Genomic DNA, 23427 nt, shown 5'->3' on the forward strand with positions numbered 1-23427 from the left:
GAAGAAAGCATTGTAAATTTGCAGCTGATAAATGCTTTCTACTTCTCCTAGCACCACCCCCTAGATTTTTAATGGAAGTACCATGGATAATTTAAGCATCAGTCTAAAAATCAAACAACATTTTGAGTTTAAAATTTTTAGGCTGTGAATTCATAAGCACATTTTAAATATGAGTGATCTAATTTACTGAAGAAACAACAATCCCAAATGAGTTTTTTTTTTGTACTTTTGAAAATGATGGTAGGCTACTGAAGCAGAAACTGATTCATTTTCTTTAAATAATATAATTTTTTTCTGAAAGTATTTTTAAAAATTGAGTTTTGCTAAGATTTCAGTTAGTATACTGGAAGAAAATGTTTACAAATTAAAGTCACTCAGTAATCTTAGTAGAATTTACACTTGAGGTCTCCTCCCCCTTCCCTATGCCTTCTTTCCAACTGTAATATGGTATTTTCACAAAACCATTACCTTGTATTATTTTAGAGAATTTTAATCAATTTATCCCCTTTAGGCTAACATAAATAAGACTTCAGTCATCCTGCAGCTAAAAAAATAGTTTTGTTCTTTTTCCTACATAACATCAAACATCTGCATAGTTTGGTAATCTTAGACAACTTGCCTCACAGCATCACTCAACAATTATAATTTCTGTTCAATTTTCAAATCCGTACATGCTCTGGGACTTATAGACTAAGTTGCTAAGTAGCAACATATGGCGCACTACTGCTCCTGTGATGTTGCTGCAAGCAAATAGCATAATTCTATACTTGAAATGATTTTTATAGAAAGCCATTGCTGGAACTGAGCCAGCAGTGTAAGTATACTGTAAAAATTAATGATATTCTTTTAGACAGTCCCAAAGGGCTGTTTGGCAATAGTCTCTACTGCATGCATTCTATACCTCTTATGCTAGTGTACACAAGCCTTTTTTGGATCTAATTCTGCAGTTGGTAGGCAGCTTTTAAATTAATTACACCACCCATGATATGCCTGCCAACTATGTAATAAAAACACATGACATTTCTACTGCTCTCTGGATTTCGTTCTTAGAACATTTACCACATTGCCTTTATAATACTTCTAATTGTGGTGACTTCTTAGTGTTTCAGTTATAACCAATTTAACATTCTTTCAGAGTATTGAGTTTGAGTTAATACAATTGGAAGAAGTCTTTGAGTACTTGCTCATATAGTTTAAGAAATGTATGCAACTCAGTACAGAATATATTCTTGCTTTCTAAAAGATTCACTCAATAAAGTAAATTAAAAATGTTATTGAGTTAATCAGTTTTTTGGACAGGGAAATTCAGGATCATGGACTCTTAGAATTGAAATACTCTTTTGCAATCTGACCCCTTCATGAGGAAACTGAGGTCTAGGAGGTGAAATCATTTCTCATCTGCATATTATTATAATCAAGACTCAAACTCAAGCCTTTTGACTCCAAGTCCTATAGACATAGGTCTCTTTGTCACTTCATACTGTCACTTTCTGTACTAGTATCTTTGTTACTCTCTGCCAATCTATATATACATCAGGACACATCAGTGCATGGAGAATGCAAATTGAACTCATCCAGTGGTTAAGGTTTCTCCTATAGATAGACCTCCACATGAACCAGCTATGGACAATTTATTAATCAATCCCACAGACATGAGACCTTGCTTCATCTAGTTAGGCCTTTTGAAATGGTAGAAACATATCTCATTTTTATTGAATGAAAAAGCTTAGGAAGCATAATTCTCTGATTTAAGAACAATAACAGCAATAACAATCACAGAACCCCATACTTTCTTTCATTAAAGTGAATCCAGAGTATCCCAGATATCTTATTGTCAGATAGATAATCTAGAAAAAAACTGGTTATAACTGAAACACTTAAGAAGTCACCAGATTTAGTTGCTTGTCTGTTCTTCATATGTTAGATCCAGTTCATTTTCCAGCACAGCTAAGTTGGAGTTTGATCAGAGGAGATGCTAGAATTTGGGTCTCTGAATTTTGAATGTGAGACTGAGCTCTTGGACAAGAAAGATGAAAGATTCTAGCAGAGCAGTTGGTGCATATAGTTTAAAGCTAACTCTAATGCTAACTTCAGTGACTCCAGAAATTATATTTATCTTATGTGAGGCTAGTATGTTAAAAAAAAAGCAAAAAAAAAATTACGAAAAAATCATTGAATTTTGGTCCTGAATTAGATTTCTTTTTGTAAAGGTTGGTGTTTAAAGTGGGTTTTTTTTCTAAACTGAATATCATCGCATAGTAAATTTTTTATTGTTCAATTACTATACCTCCTATATGCTTTTCCATCTCTCTGATTCTGTTTCCTACTTGGCCTCAAGATCAGGAGGAATAAAATACAGAATAAACTTCTTTTAATTTTATTTGTAGGAATCTAATAAATAATTTGCTTTTGTCAGACTCCTTTGTAATTGATATATCAATACTACAAAGGGTGTAGGTATATATATGTGATTACATGATTATATTTTTATGATATTAAAACTTAAGTTATTAATAGCATAAATGAATATCAAGCATTCATTTTAAATAATGATTAGAAATCAGTATGTGCAGTAAAAATACCCTAAACACTGGTATATAGTCACATAAGAAAAAACATTTCCAAGTTCCTTTTCTGCAAAGGAATCTTTATCATTTGTTTTGCAATTATATATATATGTGAAATATGCATATATATAAAACATATAGAATTAAATTTGAAAAACAGTGTAAATAGCATTTAATTATGTACTTTACTGACTAGGAAATTCACTCATGGTTTGGAAGCTGGATGAGTTATGAGATATAAGACTAAGTAAGAAATATTCAAGACAACACATTTTAAGGGTACTTTATTTTAAATACCTTTTTATCTTTTGGTTCATAAAATACCCATGATCATGACATGAATTTGAACCACAAATTAAAACAGCCTTCCTTTTGGCAGAGGCTCCAGAAGGAACATCGACTTGACCTTGTGAACTCTGACCCAATAAAATGATAAAACTGCCATGCTTTGATTAATCTAGTTAGTCTAACAGAGTCTGGCATCTCAACAAGCCCAAACTAGTTACTCAAACCAGTCTTCAGTGTAACATTCAAATGATTACTCTGTGCAATCCCGGAGGTATTCATTACAGACAAAATTGCTCTTGTTGCCTTGCATACAAGCTGAGTTTTCAATGGGAAATGAAAGGCTGCTTGGAAAAATAGGCCACCTAATTAAGTTAAACTACTCTAGCATTTGGCTTGACATCTTCATTACTCAAAATTAAAAAGATGCTTCACTTGAGCACACAAGTTACTATTGTTTATGTTGTTTTCTTCCTAAATTGGCTTCTTACATAGAAGTCTGTTTTTCAGAATTATATCTCGTAATAGCTCACATATTTCTTGCAGTTTATAAAAATGTCTTAATAGCCGGTATAGAAAATCATAACAGGTATGATCTAAATAGGGAATGCTTGCCTTAAGAGTCCAGTGACTTTAAAAAGTCCTCCCATCTTTTAGCATATTTTTCTAATATCACTTAGATATTGGTGTTAATATTCAAATAATTTTTCCCACACACATACACATACACACACACACACACACACACATACACAAACACACACTGTCTTTCTTTTATTTACAAGTTTAATACTAAATCTGTTTGCTCTAAGTGGTCTCCTCATGGAGTAATTAATTGAATTCAGAGAAGATTTGGGGAACATCTGCAGGTTTTAACTGAATTCCATTTGTCCACTGCTTTATGTAGCTCCATAGTGGAGCTATTTTAAGAGCATTTTAAAATGTAAACACATGTAGAACACACCATCTACTGATTGCCAGATCCTAGTCAGTGACACTAATGAGGCTGCTGACAGGTTAAATGTTGTGTATCATATACATTTCCAAGCTGTGGGATTTGTGAGTGCAAGGCTCATTTTTTATTTCAGAATATAAATATTTGTTGCTGAATATGCTTAAGAATTTTATTGGGACTGTCTTGTAGTATGTTTTTCAAGCATTAGGAAGAGTGTGTTTTCTTGATAAATTCTCCCCACCAAAATTTGAATTGTAGAGAATTGGTTATGAAATAAGACTGCTGCCTCAATAGAAACTCTTTAAGGCTTATTTTGATACGTGAGCACCTGGCCTAAGATGTTAAAATGACTCCTCACACCAACCAGCTAACTAGCAATTTTGTTAAATTTTGAAAAATACTTTTTTATTCCTTCACAATCTTGAATTTAGAAGTTTTTCAGTTATATTTAATCAATGAACAGATGAAGAGATGAAAAATTAACCTTATTCTTTAATTTCACAATATCACATTCTTCAACTTCATCTTTCTAAGCTTGCCATGGAACACATATTATAATAATAAATATAGCAGAGAACTGGAACAGTTTAGTAAGTCTAAAATAATTGGAAGATGATGATTCCATCTCTCCATGTCGTCTTCATTTCTAGGGAGTTGAAAGATATTAATAAACAATGTGTCATCAATACCCCTTCTTGGTATGCAAGCATGGATTCTTTCTCCCCATTTAATTATGTGAAAACTGAGGCCCCTAGAGGGTCTTCTTAAGGTAATCCTGTCACTTCCTATCTCTTTCTTTGCCCTGAGACTACCTTCCTTCTTCCCAAAGAAGATATTTCAGCTTCTAATATTCATGTGATAGTTCCATTGCTTCTCTTTGGGTAGAAGCTTCACTCATTTGTTTTTAAAATTATAATGGTATTTTACTAATTAAGTTATAATAATGAAAGTATTATTTCTGATGTAATAAAATAATAGAATTTAAAGCTTGAAGATATGTTAGAGATTATCTTCTCATTTTGTAGATTAAGAATCTGAGGTCCATAGAGGTTAAGTGATTAAGGTCTAAGTTCACCAAAATAGGAAATTAATAGCTTGGATGTAATCTTATAACCCAAGGAATTCATTGTGACTTAAAAATGTGTTGGTGGTTTGTTGGGGAAATTTGTTTTGAAGTAATATTTGAGCAAATGACTTCAGTGGGAGTGAATTGTCATATTTATTTATAAATAGTGACAATTGACTCTCTATGTAGCAAATCCAAAGGAGTGATTTCTGGAGTTCTGCCCAGGACTGAATTGTTAGACTGATATGAACATAATCAAAAGTAATAATGGTAATAATGATAGCGATGATGATGATGATAGTGATGGTAATAATAATTATTATAGCTAGCATTTAAATAGAGCTTTATAAGGTTTACAAAGTGTTTCAAATATGCTATTTCACAGTCAGTAAAAAGGATGCTTTGATAGTAAGTATATTTATGCAGGACATATAGGTCCCTCTCATATAAATTTCTTCTCATTGTATGTCAGTAAATAGCATTAAATACAACTTGCCTCTGTGTGTGTGTGTGTGTGTGTGTGTGTGTGTGTGCGCACGTGCGCACGCACACTTGTGTGAATAGATTATACAATATTGACAGGAAATGAATGCTCATCAGGAAAAGAGGTAACTTCATAGTTTTAAATAGCACATTCTTCTGTTTGGGTTTTTCTCTCACTCTGATTCAAAGATTTAAAATGAAAGAAAATTCTCTACAATATACTCTGACAAATAATTCTTATGCTCGCACTAGGGAACATCAAAAGTGAACCCAGAGGTAGAAGAGGATTCTGTACTATTAAGGATACAGGTTCTAAAGTAAAAGGAGGGTCAGAGAAGAGATCAGATGTAGGAGTCAATACAGGATAAGAGATTATTTTTCTAGTTTAATGAAGAAAGGCAAGAGATAGAAGGTTAGCCTTGGAATTATAAAGACTTGGGTTAAAATCCTGCCTCTGGCACATATTATATGACCCTGAGCAAGTAAATCAATTTGTTTATACCCTAGGAAACTATTCAAGACTACACATTATAGACAAGTTGCTTATATAGATAATTTTTTAAAAAATCCTTCTACCAGTAAAGCTACTGAGATCTATTCTAATTCTCAAATTTGGGGATTCTAATGCCTTTATCTAGTATACCTACTTATTACCTCTATAACCTTTGCTGAATTGTTTAAATTATCTGGATCTACTTTTCCATGTACACAAACACATATCTATACACACATATAGTATATATGATAGTTATATATGAATACATATTATATTACATTCATCAGGTATGTTATTGTAAGGATTGCTTTCATACATGGATTAGATTAGATAGCTACCAGTCAGAAAAGTTTTTAGAGTTAGTAAGTGGGTATAATGTTAGACAATGGAATTGGAAACACGAATTTTTGAGAATTGGAATGGATCTCATTAGCTATCCAGTTCAAACTATAAATGAAAGGAATCTTTACTATAACACACCTGACATAATATAAGTATAATATATATGCATATAAAACCATACAATTTTCTGTAGTTGACTCCTTCACTCATCTGAACCATCTCCTTTTATTTGCTGGTTGTATCTCCTTCAGTAACCTTTCCCAACCTGCAAGGTCTTTCTAATCTCTGAGCTCTTAGCATTTCTTATATGATTCTCCTCTCTACTTATTAAGCAACCCCTGAATTTGATAGTATTTGAATCCCCAAAAATATCTTAGATTCTAGACAAGTAGAAAAAGAACCACTGCTTAGATCCACTAATTATTAGGAATAAGTATTGTGTTGTCCATGCTCTCCAAGTTACTTAAGCAGATAACTTTGTCTAATTGTAGGAATCAGAAATAAGATCCTCTTGTATCCCATTAATACATGCATCTTGGACAAATACACCAGTTGTATGTTACAACAACTCCCTGGTTGTGAAGAGAAGTAAGAGGAAGGGGATGATATCTGGATGGGCCAAGTGCAGCAAAGGATAAAGAATAATAAAAGTCAGAGGAAGGTTTTCATTGTATTGGGTAGAATGTCTGTGTAGGATTTATAGTAGGAGATATGAACAAGTACTGCATAAGATGAGAAGATATAGATAGTTTGGAATCTACAGGATCAAAGATTCACTAGAGCCATAACCAGGAATAGTCTCCAATTCCTCAACTCCAGATCCCTCAACATAAACTGTGTTGTAGAATGAACTTAGGACTGGGAATCAGAATACTTGAGTTGGATTCCCTGATATCCCTTTTACCAGTTGTTTGACTTTAGTTCAGTCCAGTTCAAGCATTGATTTAGCACTCGCTATAAATAAGGCACTATTCCAGATGATATGGAGACAAAGACAAAAAACCCAAATAATCCCTGACCTTAAGAAACTCATTCTAATGGGGCAGGGGTGGAAGGACATCAGTGGGGCAAGAGCAAGTTGCTATCCTTGGGCCTCAGTCTCCTCTTCTGTAAAAATGAAGATGTCAGACCAGTTGATCTTTGATTTCTCTTCTAGCTCTAAATCCTCTGCATGCTTGGCAATCTCTATCTATCTATCTGTCTGTCTGTCTGAGACAGTCTGTCTGTCTGTATGTCTGTCTATCTATCTATCTGTCTATCTATACTACTCCAGAAACCCTGAAATTGATTGTATGCTGTGGCAAACCAATGAATTCCCATGATGGGGGGGGGGTTTGCTCCTGACAACAGTCATGGTCATGGCCCAAGACCCTGCTGCATAGACATCATCATTCATTGTAAATAAACTTGTCACCCAATAGCTGGACTTTGTCTACCTGACAAAGATGCCTCCTTCCCCAGTATGGAACCCCTAATAAATGACATTAGATTCAGAGAGGATAAGAAAGCATCTCTGGAAAAGAAGCTTGAGCATAGGTCTCAAAGTAATTAACCTTAGTAGTATACTCACTGAAGGGACAGGAAGTCTCAAAACCATAGGTGATTGATGTTCTTTGCATTTGGCTTAAGATGTGACAAGAATCTATACCAGATCAATTCAGACAGTTAGTAAATCTCCAAGAATTAGTTATCTGCTTACTAGTTTCCAGTTACTGGACAAAGCACCAGGAATAAAAAGAAAGGGGGGAAAAACCTTGGTCCCTGACTCGAGAAACTCACATTCTAGTCAGGGAAATCAACTTGCAGACAAGATAAATACAGTGTAAATGGGAAGCAATTTCAGTGAGAAGATACTATAGTCATTGGGAAAATTCTGTTGAAGAAGGTAAAACCTGAGCTAAGTACTGAAGAAAGACAGGGAAGACAGTATATAGAAATGAAGAGAGAAATCATTGTTGGAAATCCTGGTCTTGATTATGATGGACAAGCAGACACTTTAAATAAACATAGAAATAGCTTTCATGAGGAAGTTTTGCCCCTAGTTAACAAACCTGGGAAGAAAATCTCCTTTTATGCTTTGATGTCAAAAATGTAATTTGGGATACAAATTGCCAACGTTAAAATTGCCTTTTAGACCTTCTCCAGGTGCCTGCCTCACCCTTGCAAGCCTGCCTGGTCTCTAGCTTCCCGGTGACCTTTATCTACCTCATCCTGCTCTCACCTGAACCCTGTTTGGGGACCCTTTCCAGAATACTTCCTTCTACAATTTTATTTTCTCCACATACGGCCATGCACACAGTAGGCCCTGGGTAAACATCTATTGAGTGAATGAATGTCATGTCAGAAAATTAATGGTTTTTTTGAGGCATTGCCCTTTGCCTAACCTGAGAAAGAAAAATTGATGTACGCAACAAAACAAAAGTTGTACCTTCTACAATCATATATTTTGATAACTGTTGTTTGATAAATTAGTACACTGTGTGTTTTTATAAATGAATGTGATTTATTACCATTGTCTAACATGTGAAGAAAGACAAAAAAATTGTTTGCAGGATCATTGGCTTGAGCACATGAATGGCACTGTTGGACAGTTCTTACTGAATGTTCAGATGATTTATGTAACAGACTGAAGGTTGCCACAGTAATACATTATAGTCTTAAGCTATCAAACTTGGTTCATGCAGAGACAAAAGAAACTGAAAAATACTTACTTCTGAAGGTCCCCCCCCCACTCTTTAAGGAAAAAAATGAGAGATAGCAATGATCTTTTTTTTAATTCTAGGGGGGAACATGGGAGGAGGGAGAGAAACTTTCCCATAATATTGTAATTTCACAATGTATATAGAGTTCATTTATTTTTATAGTCTAAAGACCTCTTTCCTTCATTTTTATTTTGAATAAATTATTTGAACTATGGAAAGCAGCATATAAAAAAGAAAATGAAATATTTTAAAATGACATTTGCTTACTCTTGGTATAAAGGATATATGTTAGAGATTAAAAATTAAGGCATATTGTACATGTTTACCAGTAATATCAATTTTCCTTTCAAAATGAAAAACATTTTAAAATGTGATAGCTAAATCTATAGTAAGTTAAATTTATTATGTTTATGTGTATACTCACAGGAGTAAATTTTCCCTATAAGAAAGCCATATGGTATAATAGAAATTGGATAGAATAGGAAGTCTTGGAATTGAATCTTGATTTTACTCATTACTACCTTTATGACCTTGACCCAGAACCTTAACTTCTCACGCCCTCCATACATTGATATCAGTAAAATAAGGAAGTAGACTAGATTAAGGTCACTTCCAACTCTAACATTTTGTGGTTTGACTTTTTGATAAAAGATTTCCTGTCATCAAAGATAATGTTCTGAATAATGATTTTTTTCTGGGTGGGCAGAGGTTTATAGATGCAAGGAATCTTGTAGGAAAAAAAAGGAAAGGTTAAGAAAAATTTCTCTTTGATTCTGGTCAGCATAAATTAATACTCTTCATATGTGAAAATGAGAAGTATCTTTAGTCAAGAGGAAATTCTGCATAAATTAGCATTCTATCTCCACATATATCAGCATACTGTTAGCAATAGAGAATGTGAATGCTACAGAGCAATACTAAACCCAGGCATGAGATGTGTAAAATATTGATGTTGATTATGGTTGAGAATATAGAACTGAAATGATGACCAAAATGAGACCTTCAAGAAATGAGATTAAGTGATGAAAATTATATGTTTGTATGTGAAATTGGAATCTTGCAACAAGGATATGGTTAATATACCCATAGTAAGTAGATATCATTTCAAGGAGAATGCTTAGTTTATATAAGTATGGTTTTCAAGAGATATCCTGCCTTAGACTGGGGCAAGGTGATCCATCCAAAGTCTGCTTTATACTGCACCCATCCGAATTCTAGAGTGCCCAGGGTTCTACATTCCAGGTTTACGTTACACAAGCCTAATTCTCTTTCATATGACAGCCCTTCAGATACTTAAGGATGACTTTCATCAATTCATATCCCCTCATGCAGAATTCATATGAAATTTCTGGTCCACTCAAATCTCCAAAATTGAACAAAATTTTGCTATCTAACAATGCATCCCCTTCTCGGTGATACTTTTGGAATTGATTTTTTGAACTTGAACAAAATTTTGCATTTATCTCTTTTGAATGTCATCTTATTAGATTCTGCTTAGGACTCCAGCTGGACATCCTCTTTACACAATGGGTTAGCTGTAATATCTCTTCCAACTTTGTGTCATCTGCAAATTTCACAAGGATATATTTGTACCTATGTATATACACATATATAATGTATACAGTATATGTACATATGTACATATATAATATATGTTATATGTTATATATAAGTAAATGATATAAACTATGACATATATTCAGTTATAAAAATAATGAAGTAGTAAAAAATCAGCCACAGATCTGTGTAACTCATAAGAGACTTCACTTCATTTAAAAATTTTCCTGACTCAGACTACAGAACTGAATACTTATCATGGTTCTGTGATAGCTCAGATCTTTCCACTGTGCTAATAGTGAGAACATGAAGACATTATCAGATGCTTCCTAAAATTCAAATTATTTGCTGAATGATTTTGATTTTCTGGACTTGTTCAAATGAATTAGGATACATCCTAAAATGTCCTATCTAGAGAGAACTAAACACTGTAATTCAGATGTGACCTAACTAGGGCAATCTGTGGTTTAATAGACCTTTAATCTCCTTCATCCTTGATTTACTGCTTCTAATCTCATAGTTTGAGATTATGTCACACTCAAGTTATTGTTTTCTAACACTTTCAGATCCAAATGAACTCTTGACTTGCCACATTTCTCACATACTGTATTTATGATTTTGATTTTGTAAGTTTTTTTGCATTTTATTCCTATTGAACTTTTTTCATTAGATTCAGTCATTATTTTAGCCTGCAAAAATCTTTTGTATTCACATTCTGATATTCAATTTATTTCCTAATAAATAATATAGCAGATTTTGAAGGAAAGGAAGACCTAGGCTCAAATACCTACTCAGATACTTATCAATCATGTGACAATTTGGAGGATAGATTTTTAGAATTTGTATTTATATTGCCATTAATCTACAATCCAATTTCTTGTAGGGCTAACAATCTTTCCAACTTTGGGTCTCTGGACCTTGGATTAACCTTGTCTTCATAACTTTTCATTAATAAAACCAACATCTATCATTACTCACAGTTTGATAAGTTCTTAAAGTTATCATTGACAATTATAACTCCTAAAATAGAAATTTGTTTTATAAATCACAGCAAAGGAATAGCATGCATCTAACTAAAGGAAAAAAAATCTTTCCAAAACAGTGATGGCATAAATTTTCAAAGTCAGAATTTAGTACTTAGAGAAACTAGGTATGGTAGTTGTACCAGGTCATAGTAGGGATAGTAATGAGTTCCTGTCATCCAGAAATGTGAAAATAATACTATCTATAACTTTTTTCCAAGTCACTGACAAGTATTGAAGAATATACATGATCAAGTATGGGGGTCTGATTGTTCAACCAGTTCCAAATATAATGTTCATCTGTTCATCTTATCCATAAGGATAGGTTATACAGATATATATCAAGTATGTGGAACTTTCCCAATATACTATTCTGGTGATCTTTTTGCAAATGGAAATGAATTGATGTACTTGATGAACCTATGATAGTTTATAATGACTTTCTTTCCCCTTTCTAAGCATTTATGAACCACTTCTTTGATAATGGGAAATTTTATAGGAATTGTGAAGTTAAGCCTCCTCACCTATTGTTTGAAGACTTCTTTGTATTTCCTCTTTGGGAGGAGAGGAAGGGAGAGGAAAAAAAGACCAGGGAAAATAAGGGACATCCCCTAAAAAATAACTACAAAATGCATTAACTATTTGGGTATCAGTCTTCTAAGACAGATGAAAGACGTGTTTTAAAATAATTGTCAAATGTTCCTCAAAAAAATAGAGTGTTTTAAAGAATTGGAGAGATATTCATTTGTTTAGTAGAAATTAGCTTCAGATCACCATCTTACTCTTTACCACAATAAACTCAAAAATGGATGCATAGACTAAATATGAAAGGTCACACAAAAAATTACAAAAGAATATAGTTAAGAATTCTCCTCCTAGACAAAGGTATAAAAGGTATATGCTTCGCATAACTGTGTCTAGGGGGAAGAATCTGAACTAAGAGGTAAAGGTGATCACTAAAGGTAAAAAAGATTTTCTTTTTATAAAAATGGAAAAGATTGTGCATATTTTTCTGACTCTATTCTCCCAACTTAAAGAACTTATACTAACATTGTAATGGTCCTACAAATTCTTAAGATCTTCAGATGAAAAGGTAAAAGCTCCAAATCCGAAAGACAATAATTTACATTGAGCTGTCCACAGTTCTGTTCTTTGCTGCACTTGGTCTTCATTGCTAGTGCTTCTACCCTTCTACACCAGTGACTCATTTGAGACCTTCTGTTTTGTGCTTTTTAATTGATATTTCATTTTATTTTTCCAATTATATGTTTTGAAAGATTTTCAACATTCATCTTCTTGCCTATTTATAAATTACACATTTTTATACCACCCTCCCTTCAGAAAACATTCTAGTAAAAAGTTGTACATGTTTATATATCAGTCATTTTGTATATGAGGAATTAGGACTAAGGAAAAAGAAAGGAAACCATAAGGAAGGAAGAAAAAACATGAGAAGTTTTTTTTTTTAAAGTGAGCATAGTATCCATTCAGATTATGTGGGGTTTTTGGTTGTTATTTTTTTTAATCTAGATGTGAATCCTGCCCTCTGCTTGTGAACCTCTTGCCTTGAACCTCAACAGCTCTATTAAGGCTGATGTCATCATCATTTTGCTCTTCTTCCTTCACCTCACTCCAAAACTTTTTAAATAGGTACTCTGCCCAAGAATTCTAGTTTTAGAGATAAAATTCTGAAGTTATAAAGTACATAGAAACTCTACATTCCCTCAAAAGACTTTAGTTCAAATTCTAGCTCTGAAATTTCTAGCTGGGAAAGTCTTAATTTCTTTGTAAGATAAAGATCATCATTTTTATACTTGTTGCCTCACAAGGTAGTTATGAAGAAAGTATTATAATCTATTTAGTGTCATATAAATGTGATATATCTGTTGCTATTGCTGTTGCTGTTGTCTCCATTCTCCAATAGCAATCTTGGGGAAAAAAAGTAATTGAAAGATAAAAAAGATCTTCTGTGATTTCACTATGGTTCTACTGAGAATGCCCTTCTTCCAGAGTCATGAAGCATAGTCCAGGCTGCATATTGTACTATAGACCAACCCACAATGGGGTACCAAAATGAAATGTCAGATGTCAAATAACTCTCTTAATGCTTCCTACAGTCTGTCTGTCATTTGATGTATTTGTTTGGTTGCTTATACCTTCAAACATCACCAAATAGCAGAGTGTCAAACTGGCACATTCACATGTTATATGAATAGAAGACAGCTTATGCAAATGGGAAAAAAGCTTATGTAAAATGGAAATTTGTACACCACATGTCTTTAATTATCCCTTTAAGTGATTTGTAATGCTCAAACTATTGTCATTGTCATTATGACTTTGATCTAGATGTATAGTGGAAATTTAGTCTAGTGGAAAGAGCATTTTATTTGGAACCTGAAAACTTAAGTTTTAGCTTATTTGTGTGACATTTAGCTTGTTTGTATGACATTGAGGATGATCTCAGTTTCCTCATCAGTAAAATAAAGAATCAAACTATATTGTCTTTAATATCCCTCTTAACTCTAAATCTCTGACCTGTGTTTCCTAAAAAAAAATCAGGCAAACATGGAACTTAGCACTGTTAGTTTCAAAAAACCTTTATCATAGAACAAATATGTCTTTCTAAGACATTTTTATAGATTTTCTAATTCATTTCTACACACATATAAAGATTTCCAGTAAAGTTAATTTGACACCATAGTTAGTTCTTTGTCAGCATTGGCACATCAAGATATAAGTGCCATTATATAATTACATGGCTCCAATTACACCATAACATACTTCTACCAAATAACCATATCATGATTTTCAAAAAAAAATCTCTTTGTCACAAATACAAGCTGCTTAGTAACCTTGTTCAGTTATATTTAATGATCACTCTTAACTACCCATTTCTGGTTAAGTTGTGGAATCTGTGGTTCTGATATGTAATTACATAGGTTAAATAAAGTTAATGTGTAATTACATGAAAATAACCATGTAGCTGAGTTAAATTGCAGCACAATTGTTATCACTGAATGTAAAGTGATACTAATTAAACCTCCCTTTGAAACACCACAAATTAAAACCTAACTACCAGGGAAATTCTATTACAGAAAGACACCATACACTAGAGAGTATCACTGAGTATTTTCATAGGTTTAAGTATCTCTTGTTAAAAGTAGACTTTATTTCTCCCATGTTATTATAGTGCTTCTGTCTCTTTCAGTGAAGGATCAAATGGTACCCCCCTAACTTCCCCATAACTACCTAACAATAAACAACACAAAATCTCAAACTTGATACTTTGATAAGAGAGTATTCCTGCTTCAGTTGAAACTAAATGATCTCTGAGGTCATCCCTTATTTTACTTTAAAAGTCTACAATTCAATGATAAAAAGCCCAAATATTAACACAGCTCTTCCACAAAAATATAGGATTGAGGAAGATTCTGGGAGAAGACTCAGATACTCCTTCAGAATACAGCAATTACATTTATTATGTAAAATTCCCCTTTGCAAAAAGAGAACATTTACTAACCCTCTATTAGACCACCCTTTGAGTCACTGCTCATGTAAAAAGCCACACCAAAGGCCAAAGCCGACATGAAAATTAGTACAAGCTCAGAGTCCCAGAGTTTGAAGGTAATCTGGTTGCTGACAAGTAAGAATTAAATTTAAAATGATACATATCACCAATGGTGTATTTCCTCAAATTAATGACATGCACTCTAAGGTCTTGAAATAGCTAAGAAATAGTGAAAACATTACATCTGGTCATTTCTTCCTGATCTTTACATTTTTAGATTCTATCTACAAGGCTGAATTAAGCTTCGCCTTCATTGCCTCCTCCAAACTTCTTCCTGTCTTCCCATTATTTACACACACACACACACACACACACACACACACACACACACACACACACAAACATGGACCTGCTTCAGTTCCAGATGCTCTAGTAACTCTTCATTTAATCATGTCTTCTAGTAGCACCTAAATAAATATATCAGAACTTGTAAAACATTTAGCAAGTACAATTCAAAGATTTTCTTTCTGTTAGACAAATAGACACCATCTGGAGAAAATAACCCCAGGCTCTTGGATGCAATTTCATGAAGCTTAATGGCAGAGCTCCCAATGACTACCTTCTAACTACTGTCTTTGGCTTTCACTTTCTGGCTGCCCTCCTACATGACCATTGAAAATCTTGCCTATCTCAGCATGCACTGTTATGTTACATTATACAAGGAGACTTTGTTACTGATGATCCTAAAGTCTATAAAGCTTCTCTCAAGTCAAATAATGGGATGCATGGAAATATTGTAACTAAGATTATCTCTCCTTATAACACCACCTGCTCCAAGTAAACATCTTATTCCTCAGATATGTTAATCAATATTGTTTCATATGCTCTTCTTCTTATTATATCATTTTTCTTAATTCTCTTTGAATTGCCACTTTCCTTTTTGATCTAGATTTTTCTCAAATATCTTCCATTCTAATAGTTTTTCTCAGATGACAGTTTCCAGGGGAAAGCATCGATATCAATAGTTATTTCACTGATTAATTACTTTTCCTTAATTTATATTACTTACTATTACTATTACAAACTCTGTAAAAATGAATTTAGGTAATTTCAATATTTAGTTTTGACTTGATTTCCAAGAAAAAGAATTCATAGAAATTAATGTTAATAGTCTGAAACCAAGAACAATACTTCCTTTTGAATTTTAGCTAAAAATGAATCTTCCTATTGAGGAAATAAATATTGATTGTATTTTCTCTATCTCTGCCAATATATTCTGTGTCTCTTCCACCACATTATATACCTGACTAAGTCATGTTTCTTTGTCTTTAAATTAAGTTTGAAAGTTCATGATTTGAAAAGTTCAGTTTCTTCCTCTTTAAGTTTAAAAGTTGTTTTCCTATAAATCACTTTAATTAAAGAAACCTGTTATCACTATAACACTGGTTGTTCTTGTAAAATTAGTGGAAATCTTCTATCTCTCTATTTGTACCATTAGTTATTCTTGCAGATGGACTAAATCCATTAGAATTTCCTAGTAAGATGGAAGGAGAGGTTGTGCTATCCTTGAATTTCCAATTACTAGCCAATGGTATTGTTTCCCATGTTTTATGATGAATATAACTTTGTGTAACAAATGATCTTTTGCCTTCCCTATCTATGATGTTGCTTTCTGTTTTTTGGATGTTCCTCCTTTTGTCTATAATGAGAGGTATAAAAATGACCTCTCATTTGGGGTCTGAGATTGCAGAGGAGGATGATACCCTGTTTATTGACAAATGTGTGCTTTGCTTATAAATTGTTTGGGTCTAAAGCTTAGACCTTGGTTTACCTTAATTTCAGTTATGACACTATTTTTTATTTTTGGTTATATATTGTTACATCACATTATACACAAATAACTTCTTTATTCTTATTGTTAGTTTTTTTCAGTAGAAAGGTGAGTATTTTTTTGAAATATAAAAGTTTCTGGAATTCATTTTATTACAGCTCATGATTTGAGCTATAGGAAGCCCTAGTTGATCAAATATTAATTTTATAAATTGCCTTCCTTCCCCACAATTCCCATGAAAAGGTATTCAGCTCTTTTCCAGACTCTGGAAAATTTTAATGGGACTCTTGACATCTGTTTGATTTCAGGTTTTTTGGATGTTAAAAAAAACCCTGCCAAATGGAGGCTATGTGCATACCAGATAGACTCATGACTCTGAGGCACTCTCCCTCCATGCATAATGGCCAAACTGCAATCAGATAATCTTTGAGTGTTTGAAATGTTCCCTTTGAAAAATTGATGCTACTGCCTGCAATAACATATAAGCAGGTTATATGATGGCATGCTTATGTGTATGATGATTTCCAACAATATTCTTATTTTTATTTTACAGTCTTACCCTGGCCCAAGTCTTGAAAGTGAAGACTTTAACATTCCTCCAATTACACCCCCTTCACTACCTGACCACTCGCTGGTGCACCTGAATGAAGTAGAGTCTGGTTACCACCCTCTATGTCACCCAATGAACCATAATGGGCTGCTTCCATTCCATCCACAAAATATGAACCTACCTGAAATTACTGTATCCAACATGCTGGGCCAAGATGGAACACTGCTTTCAAATTCAATCTCTGTGGTAAGAACCTTTACACATTTGGGGATTAGAGAGGGATAGAGATGGTGAGCTGGTGTAATGAGTGAGACTTTAAAAGTGATCATAAGATAGTATTATGAAACCAGAAGTAATAACAACCACATAAAATGTTCTCCATGTTACCTGCTTTTTGTACTATATTCTGCAAAATGCTAAAGTGATTTTCCATCTATTCTTTATTAAAAGTCAAAGTGAAATGTTCATGCAAGTTACAAAAATTCTAAATACATGATTGTTGAGTGTATTATAAAAGAATCTTAAAATCCTAAAGGTGGAAAGAAGCTTAGCATCCTCTAGTCTGATTTCTTAATTAACAGTGAAATTAATCCTTGCAACAACAACACTAACAAATGGTCATTCACTCTATTTCAGTATGTCCTTTGACTGAAAATGTGACTACTTTTTACTATAGTCCATTCCATTGTTGTCAGTTATAGATGTTAGAATTTTCTTACATTAAGCTAAAAAAATGTCTCTGTAATTTATTCACTGGTACTAGTTTTGCCCTTTGAAGCTAGGAGGTATAAAGAATAATTCTAATCTCAATTCCACATTATTGCCATCAAATATTTGAAGAAAGTTTCTATACCCCAAATATCATATTTCTTAGAATGTCATTTCCAAATCTCTTATCATGTTGGTTAACTCTTTCAAAAACAGTTGTTTGCTATGTGTTATATGTCATGACTAAAATGTATCACATCATTCTGAACATAATATTCTAGAGGATCTAAATAACTAATTTTACTAAATCTTACTAGCACCAATCTAACTAACACAATTAATTACATCTCCCTTGATCTGAATTCAGTAGGTTTCTTTTTGGTTTTGATTTTTTTCTTATGCAGTTCAAAACTGCTGTTGGTTCATATTGCCAAGTTTATTATTACAAAGACCCTCTTTTTCCACATATTAAACCAGGTCTTTTCCATTCTGTGGTCTTTCTTGGAATTTATCTTTTAAAGTATTGGTCAATTGTTACAGTCTGTTGAGGTAATTTTATATCTTAATTCTGTTACTTAATATATGAGCTCTCTCTACAAGCTTCATGTTACCCACTGATTTGATAAGAATGCCTCTTTCTTGTCTTTATCTGAATGATATAATAGGACAGGTGAGGTTCTACAGAGCTCTGTAACCTGCTTCTAGATACCTTTCTCTTCTGTGACTTTTTTTTTGCTTATTTCTGGAGCTGTATATGAATCTAACTACTTTTATGGTCAGGATGATCTGATTGATTAACTTGCTAATTTTAAGCACAATAAGTCTTCCATGAAACATTTTTATTACTAGAATCATTAATGCATTTTGAATGTCAGATAGATGACTTGGTTATCTAGCCTTAACTAAATAAAGGGAGTTTTCAGCCAGATTTTTCTGATATGGAGATGAAAAGATTTTTAAATGGATTTCTAGTTGAAGTTGAAAGTAAGTCTTTCAAATAATAGCTTTTTTTGGTATCCTTTGAGCTTTAACATAGTTGTTTCTTTTTTTTAGGTTTATTTTTTTTGCAAGGCAATGGGGTTAAGTGTCTTGCCCAAGGCCACGCACCTAGGTAATTATTAAGAGTCTGAGGCCGGATTTGAACTCTGGTACTCCTGACTTGAGGGCTGGTGCTCTATCCACTGTCCCACCTAGCCACCTCAGTTTCCAGGAATTAATAATAATAATCACAGTTGACATTTATATATTGTTTTCTAGTTTACAAATAACTTTAGCTATATATGTTCACAATTTTTTTTTAATTTGATGATTTGAGGGGTGGCTAGGTGGTGCAGTGGATAGAACACCAGCCCTGGAGTCAGAAGTACCTGAGTTCAAATCCGGCCTCAGACATTTAATAATTACCTAGCTATATGGCCTTGGGCAAGCCACTTAACTCCATCTGCCTTGCAAAAACCTAAAAACAAATGATGATTAGGGGTTTTTTAAAAAAAATATTATACCTATTTTCTATAACTACCATAAAAGCCTTCAAAGAAGATTTACATAAAAACCAACAAATACCATAATTTGTCTGACAGTATATTCAGTATTCGATGTCCATAGTTGCCACTTCTCTACCAAGAGAAACAAGAGGCATTTTTCATAAATAATTCTCTGAAGCTAAGCCTGAAGTAGCATTTAATCTAAATTCTAATGTCCTTTGGTATTATTTTCAGTTATATCATTGTAGGGCCAAGTATCTAGAACTACGAGGGGCATTGAGAAGCAATATAGTCCACCTTCTTTCTTTTATACATGAGGAAATGAAGAAATAGAAAGATAAAGTGATTTGTCCTAGGTCACACAGATAGCTAAAGGGCTACAGTTCAGAAGAAATTCACTGTTTTTTCAACATTCTGTCATTAAACTTTCATAACATTCTTTGAGCATAAGTGATATAGTTTTACTACTATCATCATCTTCTTCTTTATTATTTCCACTTAACATATAAAAATATGGTGGCACAGAGCATGTAAATGACTCTCTTAAAGTCACATAAGTGACAAGTAACAGAGCCTGGAATCAAATCAAGGTTTGTTTTCTTTTCATTAGGGCAGTACTTACCATTTAGTGGTCTAAGGCAAAAGTATCAAATTCACTTTCTGTATCAAATCAAAATGTAACTATAAGTGTTTAACAAAATAGACAAAAATACAATACTGCATAAATAATGTTAAACATGTGAAGTTCTAAATTAAAATGTAGCCAGCAGGAAACTTTCTATTTGAATCAAAGGATTTGGGCTAAATAAAAGCTTTAATCATGCTGTAAGTAGTAAATGATTACAAAGTATTTTGATCAGTGCATTAAATTACCCTGGGATTCATGACATATCCCCTCTGAAAAATCTGCTCTTAACAAAAGTTGTAATAAACTAATTCATGCTAAAAAGTAAATGATAACTAAGTACTATTTCTTCCAATAATTTAATTTTTTTGCAGATGACAAAGTTCCATTTCACTTAAGATTGAAGAATAAATCTCAAATTGTAGAATTTGCAATTCCAAGATAGTGGGTAGAAATAATATTCTGGGAAACAAAATTTCCTAGCTAGTTCACCTGAAGTTCTAATACACAGGTGGACACCTACTGTGCTAACAAAACAACATCCTATGGAATGATATCATGAGGCCTTTCCTGCCAGATAATTCTGTGTGGTCATGTCTTGGGGGTGTTCTAACTGATGGCACATAGTCAACCCTCTGTATTGAATTCATTTTTCTGATGTATGGTGTGGTCTGGTATTGATAGGCTTGGGCTTTTAGTGAAATTCCTAAATCACTTTAACTTATTACACAAGAATGAAAAATCCTATATTACATTGAGCTCTTTGCCAAGACTTTAGTGCAAGCTTTTTGCTAATTACATGCAGCAAAATATACTATGAAAGTTCAATAGGGATTTTACAGAGAAAGTTAATGAATAAGGTATTCTCTTGTATAAACCAACATTCCTTAATCCAAGTATAACTATGATGCAAACTAATCAGTTACTGAAAGCCTAATTTGGTCTTTAGATGCTGAAGAGACTATTGAAATAATAATAACTGCCTAGAGACAGCTAGATGGCACTGTGGGTAGAGCACCAGACCTGGAGTCAGAAAGACAAGTTCAAATCCAGCCTCAGATCCTTACTAGTTGTTACACTTGGCAAGTCACTTTATCTCTCTTGACCTCAGTTTATTTATCAATAAAATTAGGATAATAATAGCAACTAACTCCCAGGGTTGTTATAAATCAAAGCAAATAATTGTTGTAGAGTTCTTATTAGCACAATAACTGATACATAGTAAAGGCTCTATAAATGTTAGCTAATATTATTAACTATTAGTACGATATGACTCTTGCCTCAAAAACCTTATAATCCTGTTAAATAGGTAAAAATAATGCAAGAATCAAATAGCAATGAAAGACAATATCAGGAACTCAAGGCAAGAATTCAGAGAAGGAAGTAATCAAGAGGAAGGAAAGATTCTTTTTTAAAAAATAACTTTTTTATTGAACCTTAAAATTTTTGTTACATAGTCAGGTTTCTTCAGTATTTTCTCTCCCAGAAAGTCATTTCATTTAATAGATTTTTTAAAAAGACAGAGAAAAATCAGTAAAACTAATCAATACATTAAACAGTCTGAATGTATGTGCAATGTGCTATACTTGTGGACCTCCTACCTCTTTTAAAGGGTAAAGAGGTACAGAATCTTCTCACATATCTTTTTTGAAACCGTATTAGTCATTTGTAATTGCACAGCATATATTTTTAATTGTTTAGTGATTGTTCTTTCTATTTATGTTGTAGTCTTTAGTGTATTTTTGTTTTCTTGGCCCCACTTACTTCTCTCTCTATCGATTCATGTAAATCTTTCAGTGTTTCTCTGTATTCATCATATTCTTGATATCCTATGGCACAGTTAGATTCCATTTCATCCAGATTACACAATTTGTTTAGCCAGCCCCCAATTGATGGACCTCTACTTTTTTTTTTTTAGTTTTTGCAAGGCAATGGGGTTATGTGGCTTGCCCAAGACCACACAGCTAGGTAACTGTTAAGTGTCTGAGGCTGGATTTGAACTCAGGTACTCCTGACTCCAGGGTCAGAACTCTATCCACTGAGCCACCTAGCTTCCCCCTCTACTTTGTTTTAAATTCTTTGCTACCTCAAAAGGTGCTCTTTTAAATATTTGGTGTATATAAGAACTTTTTTTTTGATTGATAATAGAGAAGAGCTTCTTGGAGGTATATTAAGCTTCTTGAAAACCTAGAAAAGATCTGATGATTTTAAGAAAGGAAATAGAAAATGAGATGCTAAACTAGTTTCACTTTCACCTCAGTCCCCAGAAGAACATGAATGTCAAGGTAGATGACCCTCCATAGTCACGCCTTGCAAATTTGTAAGTCTTTAAGGAATTATTTGCTTTGAAAAATACTTTGGATTTAAGGGACTTTTAAAAAAGCATTTTCAAGCCCCTCTTCTTGAGGAGAATATGCTCAAATTAATTCTAATTTTTGGACCTTTACTGATACTCATGACAGATGTGATCCAAAAAAATTTGCTACTGAACTATGGTGACTTTCCTGCCAATAGCTGAGACACTGGTGAATAGCTCACAATTTCTGACCAAACTGCTTATGGAAACACTGAACGAAAAGCTGATGAAATTAAATAGTGAAAAGGGCCTGGAAAGAACCTGGTATTTCCCTTTCAAATCTCCTCTCAAAAGCTCACACACAATATGAGCAAAAACTCTTCAAAGCTACCATGCAGAGCATGAAATAATGTCCTTTCCATAAGCTCTGACTGAAAATGGCTACTTGAATATAGAATATAACCTACATGGATTTGTGTATAAGGGGAAATAACTTTAATTGGATTAAAGAGCAGCATCACCACTCTTAATAAAGAAGTCCCCCTAGATTTTTGGCAGTATTGCATTTATATCTTCTCAGTTGGGTTTTTAATCAATGTGGCATAATTAAGTATTTTAACCTAGTCAAATGGGTATATTTTTGCTGAGATTTACCTTAGAAAATGATTTTTATTTTAAAAAATCAATTGCCCTTTATCACTCACAAAAACCCATAAGTGCCAGCAATATGATGGCTCTTTTCTAAATAATCCTAAAAAGATATTAAGAAAATGAAAAATGGAGTCCAACCAATATTTCATATCACAGAGTCTATAGTTTTCCTAAATTCTTACAGAACATTTCTCTTAATTCATCCTCAATTTGTTCATTAGTCAATCCAAGCTAAATAAGTGATTGCATAATATAAGGAACCTGAAAGTAATACTGACTCAAGTATCTTTAATGCTCTA

At 33.2% G+C, this 23427-nt stretch overlaps 1 protein-coding gene across 2 annotated transcripts in view; it reads left to right on the forward strand.

The window, feature by feature from the left end:
* Positions 1-23427, forward strand: part of TOX (thymocyte selection associated high mobility group box) — a 322052-nt gene that overhangs the window by 120793 nt on the left and 177832 nt on the right. For both annotated transcript variants that reach the window (XM_074199973.1, XM_074199972.1), the window contains one exon: positions 17368-17610. In XM_074199973.1, coding sequence (XP_074056074.1) covers positions 17368-17610 — 243 coding nt within the window. The remainder of the gene's footprint in view (positions 1-17367; positions 17611-23427) is intronic.

This window comes from Macrotis lagotis, chromosome X (genome assembly GCF_037893015.1).
Source record: "Macrotis lagotis isolate mMagLag1 chromosome X, bilby.v1.9.chrom.fasta, whole genome shotgun sequence".
NCBI lineage: Eukaryota > Metazoa > Chordata > Mammalia > Peramelemorphia > Peramelidae > Macrotis > Macrotis lagotis.